The following is a 14970-nucleotide window of genomic DNA, read 5'->3' on the forward strand; positions in this document are numbered from 1 at the left end:
TGCTTCAGAAGGTTTCTGCAATACTATCTTGGAATTTTTATCCAGGTCAGCTTCATGATATGAAAATCAAGAATAGTCTATCCAAGGCTGACAGAAATGTATGTTCAAAACAATGTTTTGGGAGGACAATGCCCATAAATTTCTCTCTAGAAAATACAGCACTATCATGAACATAAGTATTTTATTTAATCTTTAGCTGACATACAACTGTAATGAGGGGACGGAATGCTGGAATTAGCCCCTCTACAGTCTATTGCCCATGTTAAAGAAATAGCTGATGTACAGTGAACAAGAATTTATTTTAAAAGGGTACATCCTATTTATAAAGGAGCTTGCATGCAATATTGCAATCCATTAGCTGAACCAAGAGGCGAAAATCAAAGTTAATAGGCATCAGAAAGGCCTCCTTGAGAATGCATGTTAACAGTTATTGACAGCAACTAAAAAGATGTCTGTACTGACATGCCTCCAGTGGATACCCAAGTTACATAAAGAATACAAATCAGAAATACTGATTTGTTGAAGTGCAGTGACGAGACAATAGTTGCTTACTAATTTGAATTAGTGTTCCAGCTATTAAGAGATCACAACTAAACAAAAAATTCTGCAGAAGATATGGGCAGTGTTTTGTGGCTTCTTTTTTGATTAAGGAATTATCTGTGTTGAAAGTAAAAACAGAAGATCACTTTAGAAATGTTGACAACAAATGTAACTTTATGGTGTCAATACAGACATTAAATAGTTTTTGTAAGATTACACCAGATATACAGTATCCCACAGCAATAGCTGAATATCTGTGTAAAAGGAAAAGAATGGTTTCTGGAAGGTGAATTAGATGCAGAGAGAAAACATAGTCCAACTGCCTACTAACGGGTAAAAGTTACCTTAGGGTGGATAGAGACAGGACAGAAGGCAAGTTCTTTGATAACAGCCATTTCAGTTTTGTTACTGGACTAGTTGTTTAAGCATAAACAATGTTAAAGGAGTCTGTCCCTAAGAATAGGAATATCAGAACATTAAAGATGTATTTACATATAAGAGTATACTCCTGTTTATCCAAATCTTTCAGACAACCGGGTGTTCAGATAAACAGATGTGCTATTAATATAGGGCTACATGTGGGACTATAATTGCCTCTACTCAGTCAGAGTGCCTCCTGCTTTTAGAGTTGGCACTGCACTGATCTGCACCCCCAGTGCTCCCTTTTGCTTCTTCCGTTATGCTGCACTGACTTATCCTTTGTCTTTGTGTTCTGTGACTTAGTCCTCTGGCCAAGACACTTATCCAGTCTTGTCCCTTTCCAGGGTACCAAGTATCCAATGAAATCACCAACTTTGCCCTCAGTTCTCCCGCAGGACTTCTCCCACAAGAGCTTATCTCCTTCTCCAGGACTTCTCTCACAAAAGCCTGTCTTGCTCGCTGTGATTTTCTCTTTGTAGGAGAGTCCTGCCTTCTCTGCAGTCTCTCCCCACAACGGAGTTCCCTCAGGAGATTTACAAACCCAGGGTATCTAATGGCTCATCATCTACCTCCACCCTTCTGGCCAGGAAGGAATCAGTCAATCACCCCACAGGTAGAGCATCTCTCTAATTGGGTTTTTCCCCCCGCTTCTTCTGCAGGTGATGGGAGTTCATCCCATCACAGGTACACAATATGGATTTGGATAACTAGGATTTTAGACTAACTGGAATTATGCTGTATTTAAAAGTCTTCCCAGCATGACATTAAAAACTTCCATCCATTTAAATTATCAATTGCTTTTCATAATATCTTAGTGATATGGCTAATTACTAAAGTTTGCTCTCACAGCAATTACTATATTCAATTATTAAAGGGATTGCTATCACTTCATCTTCTCCATTTTATTCCTGTAATTAAATAATTATATGAACTTTGTGATATCACAATGAATTCAATGTCTGACAGCTTTCTGAACCAGCAAGGCCAATTAGTAATTTCTAAGGAGGGAAGTGAAAAAACTTCCCTGAATGAAACAATAAGGGGCTTTCTAGGTAAGCAAAATATTAACTAACTACCGGTAACTAAGTTGAGGGCTGGCTAGTTCCCTGAGTTCAACATTATCAGTCTTATGACATATTCTTCTGAGTGATCAGTAGTTTTTTTCCTGACTAAGAAGTAAGAGTGCTCCCTGCAAGCCCACCACCCCCATTATCTCCTCCATCACCCAGGTTTTGCTCAGAGGCCTGCAATCAAAGTACTGATCTGACCTCACCCTGCTTAGACTACAAGACTGAATGAGATCAAAATATGGAAGAAGGTAATTTTAAGGATAATGAAGGTTATATTACATATATATTATATAGTAGAAAAATTATCTTTCTAGATCTGTTAACTTTTTATGCAATTACATGAGTTTTCTGAAACATTACTTAAGTGTACTACAGGTCTGTCTCATCTTATGCGGGGGTTCCGTTCCGCAGTTAGCGCGTAAAGCGAAAACCGCGTATAGCCAAAACCCCATTGAGTTCAATGGCGGGCGAAATCGCCCGCACTACAGGTATAGTATTAAAATTGTTGTTTCTCTCTTTTTTTTGTTTTTGCCGACCGCGTAAAGTTGAAATCGCGCATGTTAAATGCGCGTAAGATGTGACAGACCTGTAATATAAAAATTTAAGAAACTATAAACAAAAGCAATAGTGGATTTTGAGCCTTATACAGTCTGTTCTAATCCTGTTCATAAAAGAAGGATTTGTAATGGCTAGCTACTATATACAAAAAACAAATGACTCCACATTGAAAATATCCTAGGAATTGGGAGAAGCAAAACCAACTAGATTTTGCATACACACTTGGGAGCCTTAGGTCTTGCACTAGCAGATTGGACATTTAAACTCCAAGTGTTAACAAATGAATCTGTCAAACTATTTATATTGAGTAGAGCTTAACAATAACTAGGGAGAGGAATCAAAGTTGTCATAAATTCCAAAGGGTAAAGTATAATGATATGGAAGTGAGTGGCCTTAGTTAATGCTAAAGTCCTTTTGTTCAACATGTTGCTCAGACATGCGAGAAGAGGACTTTAGCGTCAATTAACACTGCTCAATGGAATACTGGACACATTTATACTCCAGTAGGTCTTTCATCCTTGGCACCACGTAACACTATTTCCCTGCACAAACCACTAGTTCCCAACCTTTTGGGGCTCTGGACTCATTTGTACATATTGGTGGCCTGTCACGGCCCAAGAAATAGGCTATGGAGGGGGTTGAGAGCACCCAGAGAGGGGAAGATCCTGGAGGGAAGATAACAGAGTTCACCCTGCACTTACCCTGTAGTGGTGGCTCCTGTTCCACGAGGCTGACTTGGCTCGGATGTTGTGACCTGGTGTATGGGGTTGCAGTGCTGCTCAGTTTTGGCTCTGGCCCTCTGATGGGGGTCTGGGGGCCAAATTTGTGAGAATAGTGTTGCACCCTGATGCACAGGGTTGCAGCATCACTCATTCAAATTTGGCCTGGCTGGCTCCCCACTATCATGGACAGGTGGCTGGGCCAAATCTGAGCAGTGCTGTGACCCCATGCACCAGACAGGTCACAATGCCCACAGCAGGGAGCCAAGCCCAGCCATCCCCATGGGACCAGGGGAAGTCGAGGCTCAGATTATCTTCAGTGGGATTCTGCCTGTTCCTAGAGAAGGACAGCAAAGGGCAGACAGGATTGTGAGGATAAATAGCTGGCTAAGGGAGTGGTGCTATAAGGAGGGCTTTGGGATGTATGGCCACTGGGAGGCTTTCGGGGACAGACAGCTGTTCTCGCGGGATGGACTTCACCTGAGTAGGGAAGGAAATAGACTTCTGGGAGGGAGGCTGGCTCATCTCATCAAAAGGGCTTTAAACTAGGAACTTGGGGGAGACGGTTGGGAGATGTCCAGTTAATCTCCACGCCAGATTCCAACACTGAAAAAGAGGGCAAAGAGATAAGCGCAGATATAGGTAGGGGTAGGGAATTGGACATAAGAAGGAGGGGGCGGATGGACGCTACGGGGTCCGTACCAAAGTGCATAACTAATGGGAGAAAGGATAGACAGCATACGGTAAGATGTTTATACACAAATGCGAGAAGCCTAGGTAACAAAATGGAGGAATTGGAGCTCCTGGTCCAAGAAATGAAACCTGATATCGTAGGAATAACCGAAACGTGGTGGAATGGTAGTCATGACTGGAGTACAGGTATGGAAGGGTATGTGCTGTTTAGGAATGACCGGAAAAAAGGTAAAGGTGGGGGTGTGGCATTGTATGTCAATAATGAGCTAAAATGTAAAGAAATAATAAGTGATGGAATGGATAAGACGGAGTCTGTCTGGGCAATAATTACACTGGGTAAAAGAACTACTAGAGCCTCCCCTGAGATACTGCTTGGGGTGTGCTATAGACCGCCGGGATCTAGCCTGGATGCGGACAGAGAACTATTTAATGTTTTTAAGGAAGTAAAAACTAATAAGAGCTGTGTTATCATGGGGGACTTTAACTTCCCAGACATAGATTGGGGAACAAATGCTAGTAACAATAATAGGGCTCAGATGTTCCTAGACGTGCTAGCAGATGAATTCCTTCATCAAGTAGTAGCTGAACCGACGAGGGGGGATGCCATTTTAGATTTGGTGCTGGTGAGTAGTGAGGACCTCGTTGAGGAAATGGTTGTAGGGGACAACCTTGGCTCGAGTGACCATGAGCTAATTCGGTTTAAACTAAATGGAAGGATTAACAGAAATAAAACTGTGACTAAGGTTTACGATTTCAAAAAGGCCAACTTTAATAAATTAAGGCAACTACTTAGGGAAGTGGATTGGGCTAACATACTTAGAGAGCTAAAGGCAGATGAGGCCTGGGATTATTTCAAGCTGAAGTTGCACGAGCTGTCCGAGGCCTGTATCCCGAGAAAGGGGAAACGGTTAGTGGGCAGGAGAATTAGACCTAGCTGGATGAGCGGGCGTCTCAAAGGGGCGATTAAGAAAAAACAGAAAGCGTACAAAGAATGGAAGAGGGGAGAGATCGGCAAGGAAACCTACCTTATTGAGGTCAGAGCATGTAGGGATGCGGTGAGAAAGGCCAAAAGCCGTGTAGAGTTGGACCTCGCGAGGGGAATTAAATCCAATAGTAAGAGGTTTTATAGCCATATAAATAGGAAGAAAACAAAGAAAGAGGAAGTGGGGCCGCTGAAGCATGCAGATGGAGTGGAGATTAAGGATAATCTAGGCATGGCACAATATCTAAATGAATATTTTGCGTCGGTCTTTAATAAGGCTAATGAAGGGCTTAGGAATAGAGGGAGCGGGACAGAGGGGAATAAAGGAGGGGCGATTGACATTACAGTATTAGAGGTAGAAGCCAAACTTGACCAGCTAAATGGGACTAAATCGGGCGGACCGGATGATCTTCATCCTAGAATATTGAAGGAGCTGGCGCGAGAAATTGCAAGCCCCTTGGCGATAATTTTTAATAAATCTGTAAACTCGGGGGTGGTACCAATGGACTGGAAAATAGCTAATGTGGTTCCTATTTTCAAGAAAGGGAAAAAAAGTGACCCGGGTAACTACAGGCCTGTTAGTTTAACTTCTGTAGTATGCAAGGTCTTGGAAAATTTTTTGAAGGAAATAGTAGTTAAGGACCTTGAGATGAATGGCAATTGGGACAAATTACAACATGGGTTTACGAAAGGAAGATCGTGCCAAACCAACTTGATCTCCTTCTTTGAGAAAGTAACAGACCTTCTAGATAAAGGAAATGCGGTGGATCTAATATACCTAGATTTTAGTAAAGCGTTTGATACTGTGCCGCACGTGGAATTATTGGTTAAATTAGAAAAGATGGGGATCAATATGAAAATCCAGAGGTGGATAAAGAACTGGTTAAAGGGGAGACTGCAGCGGGTAGTACTGAAAGGTGAACTGTCGGGTTGGACGGAGGTCACCAGTGGGGTTCCTCAAGGTTCGGTTTTGGGTCCGATTTTATTTAATCTATTCGTTACTGACCTCGGAACCGAATGTAGGAGTGGGCTGATAAAGTTTGCGGATGACACAAAGTTGGGAGGTATTGCCAATTCGGAGAAGGATAGGGATATTCTGCAGGGAGACTTGGATGACCTTGTAAATTGGAGTAACAATAATAGGATGAGATTTAATAGTGAGAAGTGTAAGGTGATGCATTTAGGGATGACTAATAAGAATTTTAGTTATAAGTTAGGGACGCACAGGTTGGAAGTGACGGAGGAGGAGAAGGACCTCGGAGTCCTGGTTGATCGCAGGATGACTATGAGTCGGCAATGTGACGTGGCTGTGAAAAAAGCTAATGCGATCTTGGGATGCGCTAGGCGAGGTATTTCTAGTAGGGACAGGGAGGTGCTGCTTCCGTTATACAAGGCGCTGGTGAGACCTCATTTGGAGTACTGTGTGCAGTTCTGGTCTCCTATGTTTAAAAAGGATGAACTCAAACTGGAACGGGTACAGAGAAGGGCCACTAGGATGATCCGAGGAATGGAAAACCTTTCCTATGAAAGGAGACTCGAGGAGCTCGGTTTGTTTAGCCTAACCAAAAGAAGGCTGAGGGGGGATATGATTGCTCTCTTTAAATATATCAAAGGGATTAATACCAAGGAGGGAGAGGAATTATTTCAGCTCAGTAGTAATGTGGACACGAGAACGAATGGATATAAACTGGCCGTGGGGAAGTTTAGGCTTGAAATTAGACGAAGGTTTCTAACCGTCAGAGGGGTGAAATTTTGGAACAGCCTTCCGAGGGAAACGGTGGGGGCGAAAGACCTCTCTGGCTTCAAGATTAGGCTTGATAAGTTTATGGAGGGAATGGTTTGATGGGATAACGTGATTTTAGTCAGTTAGGCATTAACGTGCCATCGCGGGTAAAATGAGGGTCCGGCTGTAGAATCTTGCCTGTATGCTCGGGGTTCCGCTGATCGCCATATTTGGGGTCGGGAAGGAATTTTCCTCCAGGGTTGATTGGCAAAGGCCCTGGAGGTTTTTCGCCTTCCTCCGCAGCATAGGGCAGGGGTCGCAGGCTGGAAGATTCTGTTGTGGGTGGGTCAGCTTTTGTGGCCTGCATCATGCGGGAGGTCAGACTAGATGACCATATTGGTCCCTTCTGACCTTGGAGTCTATGAGTCTATGACCAGAGCTGCAGGAGCCACCCTTTGAAACATCCTTGGGATCGAATTTTGTGTCGCAACCCAGGTGTTAAAATAGCTAGAGGAAGTGATAAATGACATCCCTGGAAATAACAAGTCAGAAAAAAATAAGTCACAGTACTCTGCACTGATGCAGCATTTAAGGGGTTCTGGAGGAAGGGACGGATTGGTAGATCTTCCAATGCTAATTATAAATCTTCAAGAAGTTTTATCATGCAAAATATTTGTAGAAACAAAGATCTTAATTTTTTTCACTCTTCTCCTCCTTAATTATCAATGCAGCGTAGACCGGCAGCACAAATTAAAGCAGCTAAGGTGATAAATACCAGACAGATAAGTAGAGGCATGGTAAACAATCATATGTAGGACAGCCGTAGATATGTTTCAACAAGTTTACTAGGATTTATAGTATGTATAAATCATGAGAAATAACCGTGGGAATTCTGATCTTCTCTAACTTTGCTTCCTTCCTAAATTCCTATTGTTAACTTGTGTGTAGGCTAATAGGAGGGGGAAAAGCATTGTATACACACAGTGTCCTAAAGTATAAAAATATTAAAGAAGGGAAAGGGACAGTTTTAAGTGTACAAACTAGTAAGCAGAGAAAAACCAATCAGCACAAAAGGAAAAGAAAAACCAACAGAACCCTGGCCAAGATTCTGGTGTCAGTTTCAAATTGTGAGTGGCTGCTGGAGTTTCCACTATTTCTCCAGGGATAACCCAAATTTCAGCCTTTAAAACATAAGTGGAAGATTGGTGTACAGGCCTGCAATTAAACCTATTTGTCATACTGATCAACTTTAAATAATGCCATTGCCTTGTTTTTAATAATAATAATAATATTTAGCATGAAATTGAATTTTGGCTAGAACCCCCCGTTCTCTAATGCTTCAGTAAAGCAAGATGTGCTCAAAACACACACACACACACACTAGTTCTATGCTGTGCTTCATGGGTGTGACCTAGAGCTTCACTTGTCCCAACTAGTTCTGGCTTCTTGTTCTGAGTAAATGGTGATTCTAAACTGAGTCTGACCAATCCTGCAGCAGCACAGGCCATCAAAAGTGTACAAAGAATGTGTTTGCCGCTGCCGAAAAGCACTTTTGGGACCTTCCCTTAAAAGTGGTCTCTGTGTTTATCCTCTAAAACCTGAAACTTCCGAAGGAATTTTAAGAACGGAAAGGAACTATCCAAACCATTTCTTACAAATGTATTTTGCCTCCATCCCACCTATTAATACTAGCCTTGCATGCGAGGTAAGAAGCATATCAAAGACAAATGCAGGAATATAAAAGCTCAGTTTGAGTTTCAACATTGCAGAATAGCAACATACATTGGGTAAATTCTGTTTAGTTATACAGATGTAAAAAGGTGTCCAATAGTGTTACTCTGAATTTACACCATTATAATGCAGAACAAAAACTGGCTCACTATAATAATTATGAATCAAATCACCATCTAATTTGGTTCTTAAAAATCTATGTATCTATGTCCCCCACCCAATTCCCCATTGTACACTCAGAGCAGTTTTAACTGGAGATATGCAGGCTGAATGTTACCTTTGGATATCACCATAATCATAGTGACTAAAGTAGCAAGTGGAAAGACCTACACTGGAGCTATTGAACTGTGACTCTACCTCTGGATTCTGGGCAGTCTATTTCACCAGGAATGAACTACTATGAGTTGCAAGTTTAACCTGGAATAAAGAGCTCTCAAAACACCAAGACTCGCCTGCATTTATACAGGAAGTTCATTAAGTCGTTACCACTCTGACGGAAAGTCCCTACTTCCCAAATATAAAGACAATCTCCACCATGCCCCAAGCCCCTCAAGAGCTACTTACAGTTCCAGAATAAGAATAACATCTGTTTTGTTCTCATAAACATCATGCAGTGTGATCACATTGGGGTGCTGAATCTCTTTCAGTATGTTAACTTCTCGCTCAATGTCTTCTCTACTCACTCCCCGTCGGCTGGATTTTGTTCTCCGTTTCTTGATGAATTTTGCAGCATACTGTAGACCAGTGCTCTTCTCACGACATTTTTTCACTACAGCAAACTGCCCACTAAAAGCAGGAAGAGAAGGGGGAAAAATCTGATTCTAGGAATTGTAAAATTAGGGACAGTTTATATTTACTACTGCTGGAGGAAACTACTGTTTCTTTGAACTAACAAGTTAGCAAAAATGCATCATTGCTTTTTTGCACAATCCAGCACAACACAAATAAAGCTACAGGCGGTAAGGAAGGAGGTGTTAAAATATTTCTGACATCTCACATACAGACTCATAGACTAAGGTCAGAAGGGAACATAATGATCATCTAGTCCAGTGGTCACCAACTGGTAGATCACGATCAACTGGTTGATTCTGGAGCCTCTGACAGTCGATCGTAATCTCTGGCCGCTAGAAGTCCAGCGGCGCAGTGGGGCTAAGGCAGGCTCCCTGCCTGCCCCGGCCCCATGCTGCTCCTGGAAGCGGCCAGCATGCCCCTGCGGCGGTGGGGTTGCTGCGCACTGCTCCTGCTGCAAGCACCACCCCCGCAGCTCCCATTGACCGGGAACTGCAGCCAATGGGAGCTGCGGGGGTGGTGCTTGCAGGTAGGAGCAGCGTGCAGAGCCACGTGCCCCCCGCCAGGGGCCACAGGGGCATGCTGGCTACTTCTGGGAGTGACGTGGGGCCGGGGCAGGAAGGGAGCCTGCCTTAGTCCCACTGTGCCGCCCGGCGGGAGCCCGCACTTCTCCTGCACCCCAACCTCCAGCCCTGAGCCCCCTCCTGGAGCCAGCACCCCATGCCCCTTCCTGCACCCCAAATACCTGCCCCAGTCCTGAGCCCCCTCCCAGAGCCAGCACCCCATACCCCCTCCTGCACCCCAACACTCTGCCCCAGCCCGGAATCCCCTCCTGCACCCAAACTCCCTCCCAGAGTCCGCACCTCTCACCCCCTCCTGCACCCCAACCCCCTGCCCCAAGCTCAGCCCAGAGCTGCCCCCCCCCTCCAAACCCCTCGGCCCCAGTCCAGAGACCACACCCCCTCCCAAACCCCAAACCCCTTCCCTAAGCCAGGTGAAACTGAGTGAGGGTCGGGGAGAGCGAGTGACGTGGGGGGGGGGGGGAAGAGGAGGAGTGAGCCGGGCGGGGCAGATCCTGGCTTGCACTTAAATTCAAAAAGTGATCTTATGCGTAAAAAGGTTGGAGACCACTGATCTAGTCTGACCTTCTGCATATTGCAGGGCACAGAACCTTACCCACCCACGCACCTCACTTCAGTTTGGTGTACGTTTCTCTACAGGCAATAGATTCATTGTCCACAGTGGCAAAAAATTAGAGCTGTGACAGATTATTCCAGAATTATACAGTTGTCATTGAAAAAAAAATTTACTGCTTTCCAGGCCTCTCCGTTCTCTAAAATAACTATGTTTATTATTTATCCCCAGACAAATAACCTTGAATTTCTTCGAAGTGGAATCCAATACCATCCATACTCACTTATCCCTGCTCTGCATATTTTGTTTTAAATGAAGGATGGTTTGGTTTCAGGTAGCTTGGCTTTATTTCTTTTTTGAACACAGAAATGTAAGCGTACTTCTTGATATTGTATCAACTCGTCCACTAGAAAAATTTTCAAGAGGAAAAAAAATTACTTGGCATTCAGGAAGACAAGACCATAACACCCTTAAAAATGAAAAAGAACACTGATTTATAGGCTGTGTGAATCAAATAAAGTTGTTGACCCCACTGTCTTGTTGGGTTACAAGGCTTTTGTTGGACCTTAAAAAATACACAGTGATTCAGAGCAAAACACTTCGAGAATTTATTTTCTGCTCTAAATGAATAGCATTTGTAACATTTTGGGATTTTCTGATTATGTTTTTTTAAAACAGCATACTATCTAGATGAGAATTCTCTTGGCCGACTGTTCATGTTACTATATTGAGAATTTACAGAATTACAATGACAGAAATTAGAACCAGGAAAATCCTTTGAAGCCAGATTGGCCAAAGGGAGGAACTAAGCAGGTTTGTTCTGTAAAGTATATTTTCTAGTAAAACTAAATTAAATCAAGGCATACCGTAGATAGCTGTATAAAGCATTTAAAACACTTACGCATTTTGCCTCAATTAAAAAATATGTACTTTTCAAATTTAAACTAAGCAACCCATCTTCCGGACATAAAGATACCTGAAAAACAAACTTAAAATGTATATATTGCTTCTGCGTGAAAGTAAGAATCATGTCCGATAAAATCTTTAACAACGGAGTTGCTGAAGATTCCACAGCCGTAACTGAGCAGGTTCTTTCAGAAAAAAATTAACATGTGATTCATACCAAAAGTGTTTATTAACAAGTAGTTTAAAAAAATAAAATAGGTTTAGAAAAGAATGTATATATTTGTCTACTTTATAATCTGCATCCAAGTCCCACCAAGTTTAATAATGTTATGCAACATATTTATCCCCTTCTGAGAATATCGTATCGTGGTGTATTAAAAAAAAAAATTAGAATATGTCTGGCCTTAAATAGCCATTTTAAAATGCAGATGACAATGTAATCTTTAGAGTTTATTTTTTAAAAGGGAAACACTTGATAGTTCTGTATTCTCAGTAGGCAATGGACCAGATCCTCATCTGTGACTGAGGAACATTCACGACAACTACAGAACACAAGGACAAAGATTCTCTTTTTGCTTTTCAACATAGGGGGCACTCTGCACTAGCAGGCCGATTACCAGTAAAAACTAGAGCAGTTTGAAGACTGCTTTAAGCTGTGCTAGCTGACAATGATCCAAAGGGGCTGTGTCCTAGCCACATCCTCTTTTCTAAGTCACTTCAACTACACAGGGAGAGGGGTAGCATAGAGCTACTGTAACATCTCCTTACATGGGGGGAGATTCTCTAGGGTCAGATTGTCTAGCTTTAGGATCCACTTTGCACTGATGAAGAAGTGATAAGCAAGGCTATGTTTTAGTCACGGGTATTTTTAGTAAAAGTCATGGACAGGTCACAGGCAGTAAACAAAAATTCACGGCCCGAGACCTGTCCCTGACTTTCACTAAAAATACCCATGACTAAAACTTGGGCGGAGATCTGCGAATGCTGGGGGTAGGGGCACCCCCGCTGGTGGGGGGCAGAGGGCAGCACGGCCCGGGACCCCCGCTGGTGCTGGGGGGAGCCGGGCCACGGTGTGTGGCCTGGGACCCCTGTTGGTGCTAGGAGGGGAGGGTTGGTGGGGCTCGGCGGGCTGCTCCCGCCACAAGCGCCAGCTCTGCTGCAGTTCCCATTGGCTGGGAACCACAGCAAATGGGAGCTTAGGGGGCAGGGCCTGCGGGCACGAGCAGTGTGCGGCATGGAGCTCCCCCCAGCCCCTTTGCCAGCTAGGAGCTGCAGGGCCGTGGAAGCTGGGTAGCCCCCCTGATGGTAAGCACCCCCTCCCAACCCCCTGCCCCCTCCCACAAACCCAAACTGCTGCTGCTGGCCAGCTTGGGCAGCTCCTGAGCCAGCGCCAGTGGCTGCAGAAGTCACAGAAACTCATGGAATCCATGACTTCCATGACAGACTCGCAGCCTTAATGATAAGTGACTGGAGCGGGGCCCTGGATTGGCATGATAGTTCTCTGCACTCCCACACATAAGAGCAAAAATTCAATTCCTGGCATTTTTTCCCCTTCTGTTGGAAGGGATTGGAGAAGCTGTGGGGTTCTCCACACATCTGCACAGAGACTATGAAAAACAGAAAACTGAGGTTCAGCTGTACTTGAAAAAGCAGTCTGCTACTTTGGAAACTGTCACCACCAAATGACCAAGCCAGCTGATCACCATAGCTCAGAAACATCAGTCAGAAAACAGATATGTCAGCTTATTAGGGGAACTCCTGAATAAGCTAAAATCAGGGCCGGCTCTAGCGTTTTTGCCGCCCCAAGCAGCAAAAAAAAAAAAAAAAAAAAAAAAAGCCGCCATCGCGATTGGCGGCAACTCTACCGCCGCTTCATTCTACGGCAGCAATTCAGTGGCTGGTCCTTCGCTCCGAGAGGGAGTGACGGCCCCGCCGCTGAATTGCCAGATGTGCCGCCCCGCTCCACTGGCCGCCCCAAGCACCTGCTTGCTGGGCTGGTGCCCGGAGTCGGCCCTGGCTAAAATCATCAAGTGGCAAGATGTCTTCACACTTTCTTAGCTGATTTGCATTCTATGACTTGATTGAGAATGCACAGACTTCTGTTTCTCTGACAGACAAGTTTACAACCAATCTTCATCCAGGATTTTCTTTTTCTCTAGGGTTCCCTCCTGCTTCTCCAATTTGATTCTTTCAAGTCTGAAACCCTACTGTATTTCCCCAACTAAAGTGGTGAGACAGTATCTTGTGAAGTCTGGCAGGGTGGAAGTCTACACTGTTGAAAGCAAGTTATCTGGTAAATGGTAACAATTTGCCTTTCTATGGTTAGGTCTGTAACAGCACTGAGGCTGGGTTCTGAAACATACGCAGAACCCTATGGCACTGTCTGCAATGGTAAACATAGAGCATATTAGAACATGTGATCACACAGCATAAAACAAGATTTCCATCAGAATGGACAAAAATTGTTGGTTTAACCACAAGCAGCTGATGTAATGTTAAACACATGGAGGATTTAACAACATTCTACCACGGATTTTACCACTATGTAATTTCCCAGCACTTAAAAAGGCTAGTGAGAAAAAACACCCTATGGAAGGAGAACAAGAGACTTGAGACTGAACTAGAAGAGCAAGGTTGAGAGTGAGGGAAGGAGGGGAATGGAAACCACTGACCTCTTCACACACTCCTTCCAAAGGAGAAGCCCTGATCTAAGACACAGCAATAAAGAGGAGATGCTGGAACTATAGAAATGTTTCCCTACACAATGAGGACTAAAATTTAACCTTATGCAGACCTTTTCCTTTATTTAAAGTGAAATGAACAAAAAAGGCAAATGTCACATGGACATAATAGCCTCTGTTCTGTCTATTACCAACCTTTTAAGTCATCACATACTGTACTTTCTGCACAAATTTGCAGTTTTAGATGTATTCTTAATGTGAAACAGCTGAAAGACTTATTTACAGCACCTCTAACATTTTAAGTGCTTTACAGCCCCCAGGAGCTCACAATTCACTTTGTGTACATGTAAAAAGCTACCCTGTTATCTCCAACTGTACATGCTTCTGTGGGATGTGAAAGCCATCCTTACAGCAAAGAACAATTAAGCAACTATTACACAGTATAAAGAACTAAACGCATCGTCACAATTTTCCACCAAAAATCTACTAAGGGCTAACCTCTCTCTCTCTCTCTCTCTCTCTCTCTCTCTCTCTCTCTATATATATATATATACACACACACACACACACACACACATACACACACGTGCACAACACCATGATACTTGCTCCAGATCCAATATGAACCTGGGAATTTAATAGAGGCTAGTCTTGAAAATACAACATTGTTTTAGTATGTGGATATACAATGTATTCCGAAGTCCAATCAAATCCGGGATTTGAGTACAAAATCCAGTAGCTTTACTAATGACTGTTTTGTCAGTTCAACATATGCAGTTAATCTTCTGAAGAGCCTTGCTCTTTGATTTCTGATCTTTAGTCCTTGCATTAATTGTAGAGTTCTATGCTGAAGAAAGGAGGCACCCACAGTGGCATTGGAACAATTTTTATAGTGAGGATGCTGAAAGCCATTGAACAAAACTGTACACCCGGGGTAGACAACCTATGGCACGCGTGCCGAAGGCAGCACGTGAGCTGATTTTCAGTGGCACTCACACTGCCTGGGTCCTGGCCACTGGTCCGG

General features: G+C 43.6%; 1 protein-coding gene across 1 annotated transcript in view; it reads right to left on the minus strand.

Annotated features, from left to right (window-relative positions):
- Positions 1–14970, minus strand: part of DAPK1 (death associated protein kinase 1) — a 128959-nt gene that overhangs the window by 63675 nt on the left and 50314 nt on the right. The window contains exon 3 of the mRNA XM_065406990.1: positions 9001–9222. Coding sequence (XP_065263062.1) covers positions 9001–9222 — 222 coding nt within the window. The remainder of the gene's footprint in view (positions 1–9000; positions 9223–14970) is intronic.

This window comes from Emys orbicularis, chromosome 6, assembly GCF_028017835.1.
Source record: "Emys orbicularis isolate rEmyOrb1 chromosome 6, rEmyOrb1.hap1, whole genome shotgun sequence".
Taxonomy (NCBI): domain Eukaryota; kingdom Metazoa; phylum Chordata; order Testudines; family Emydidae; genus Emys; species Emys orbicularis.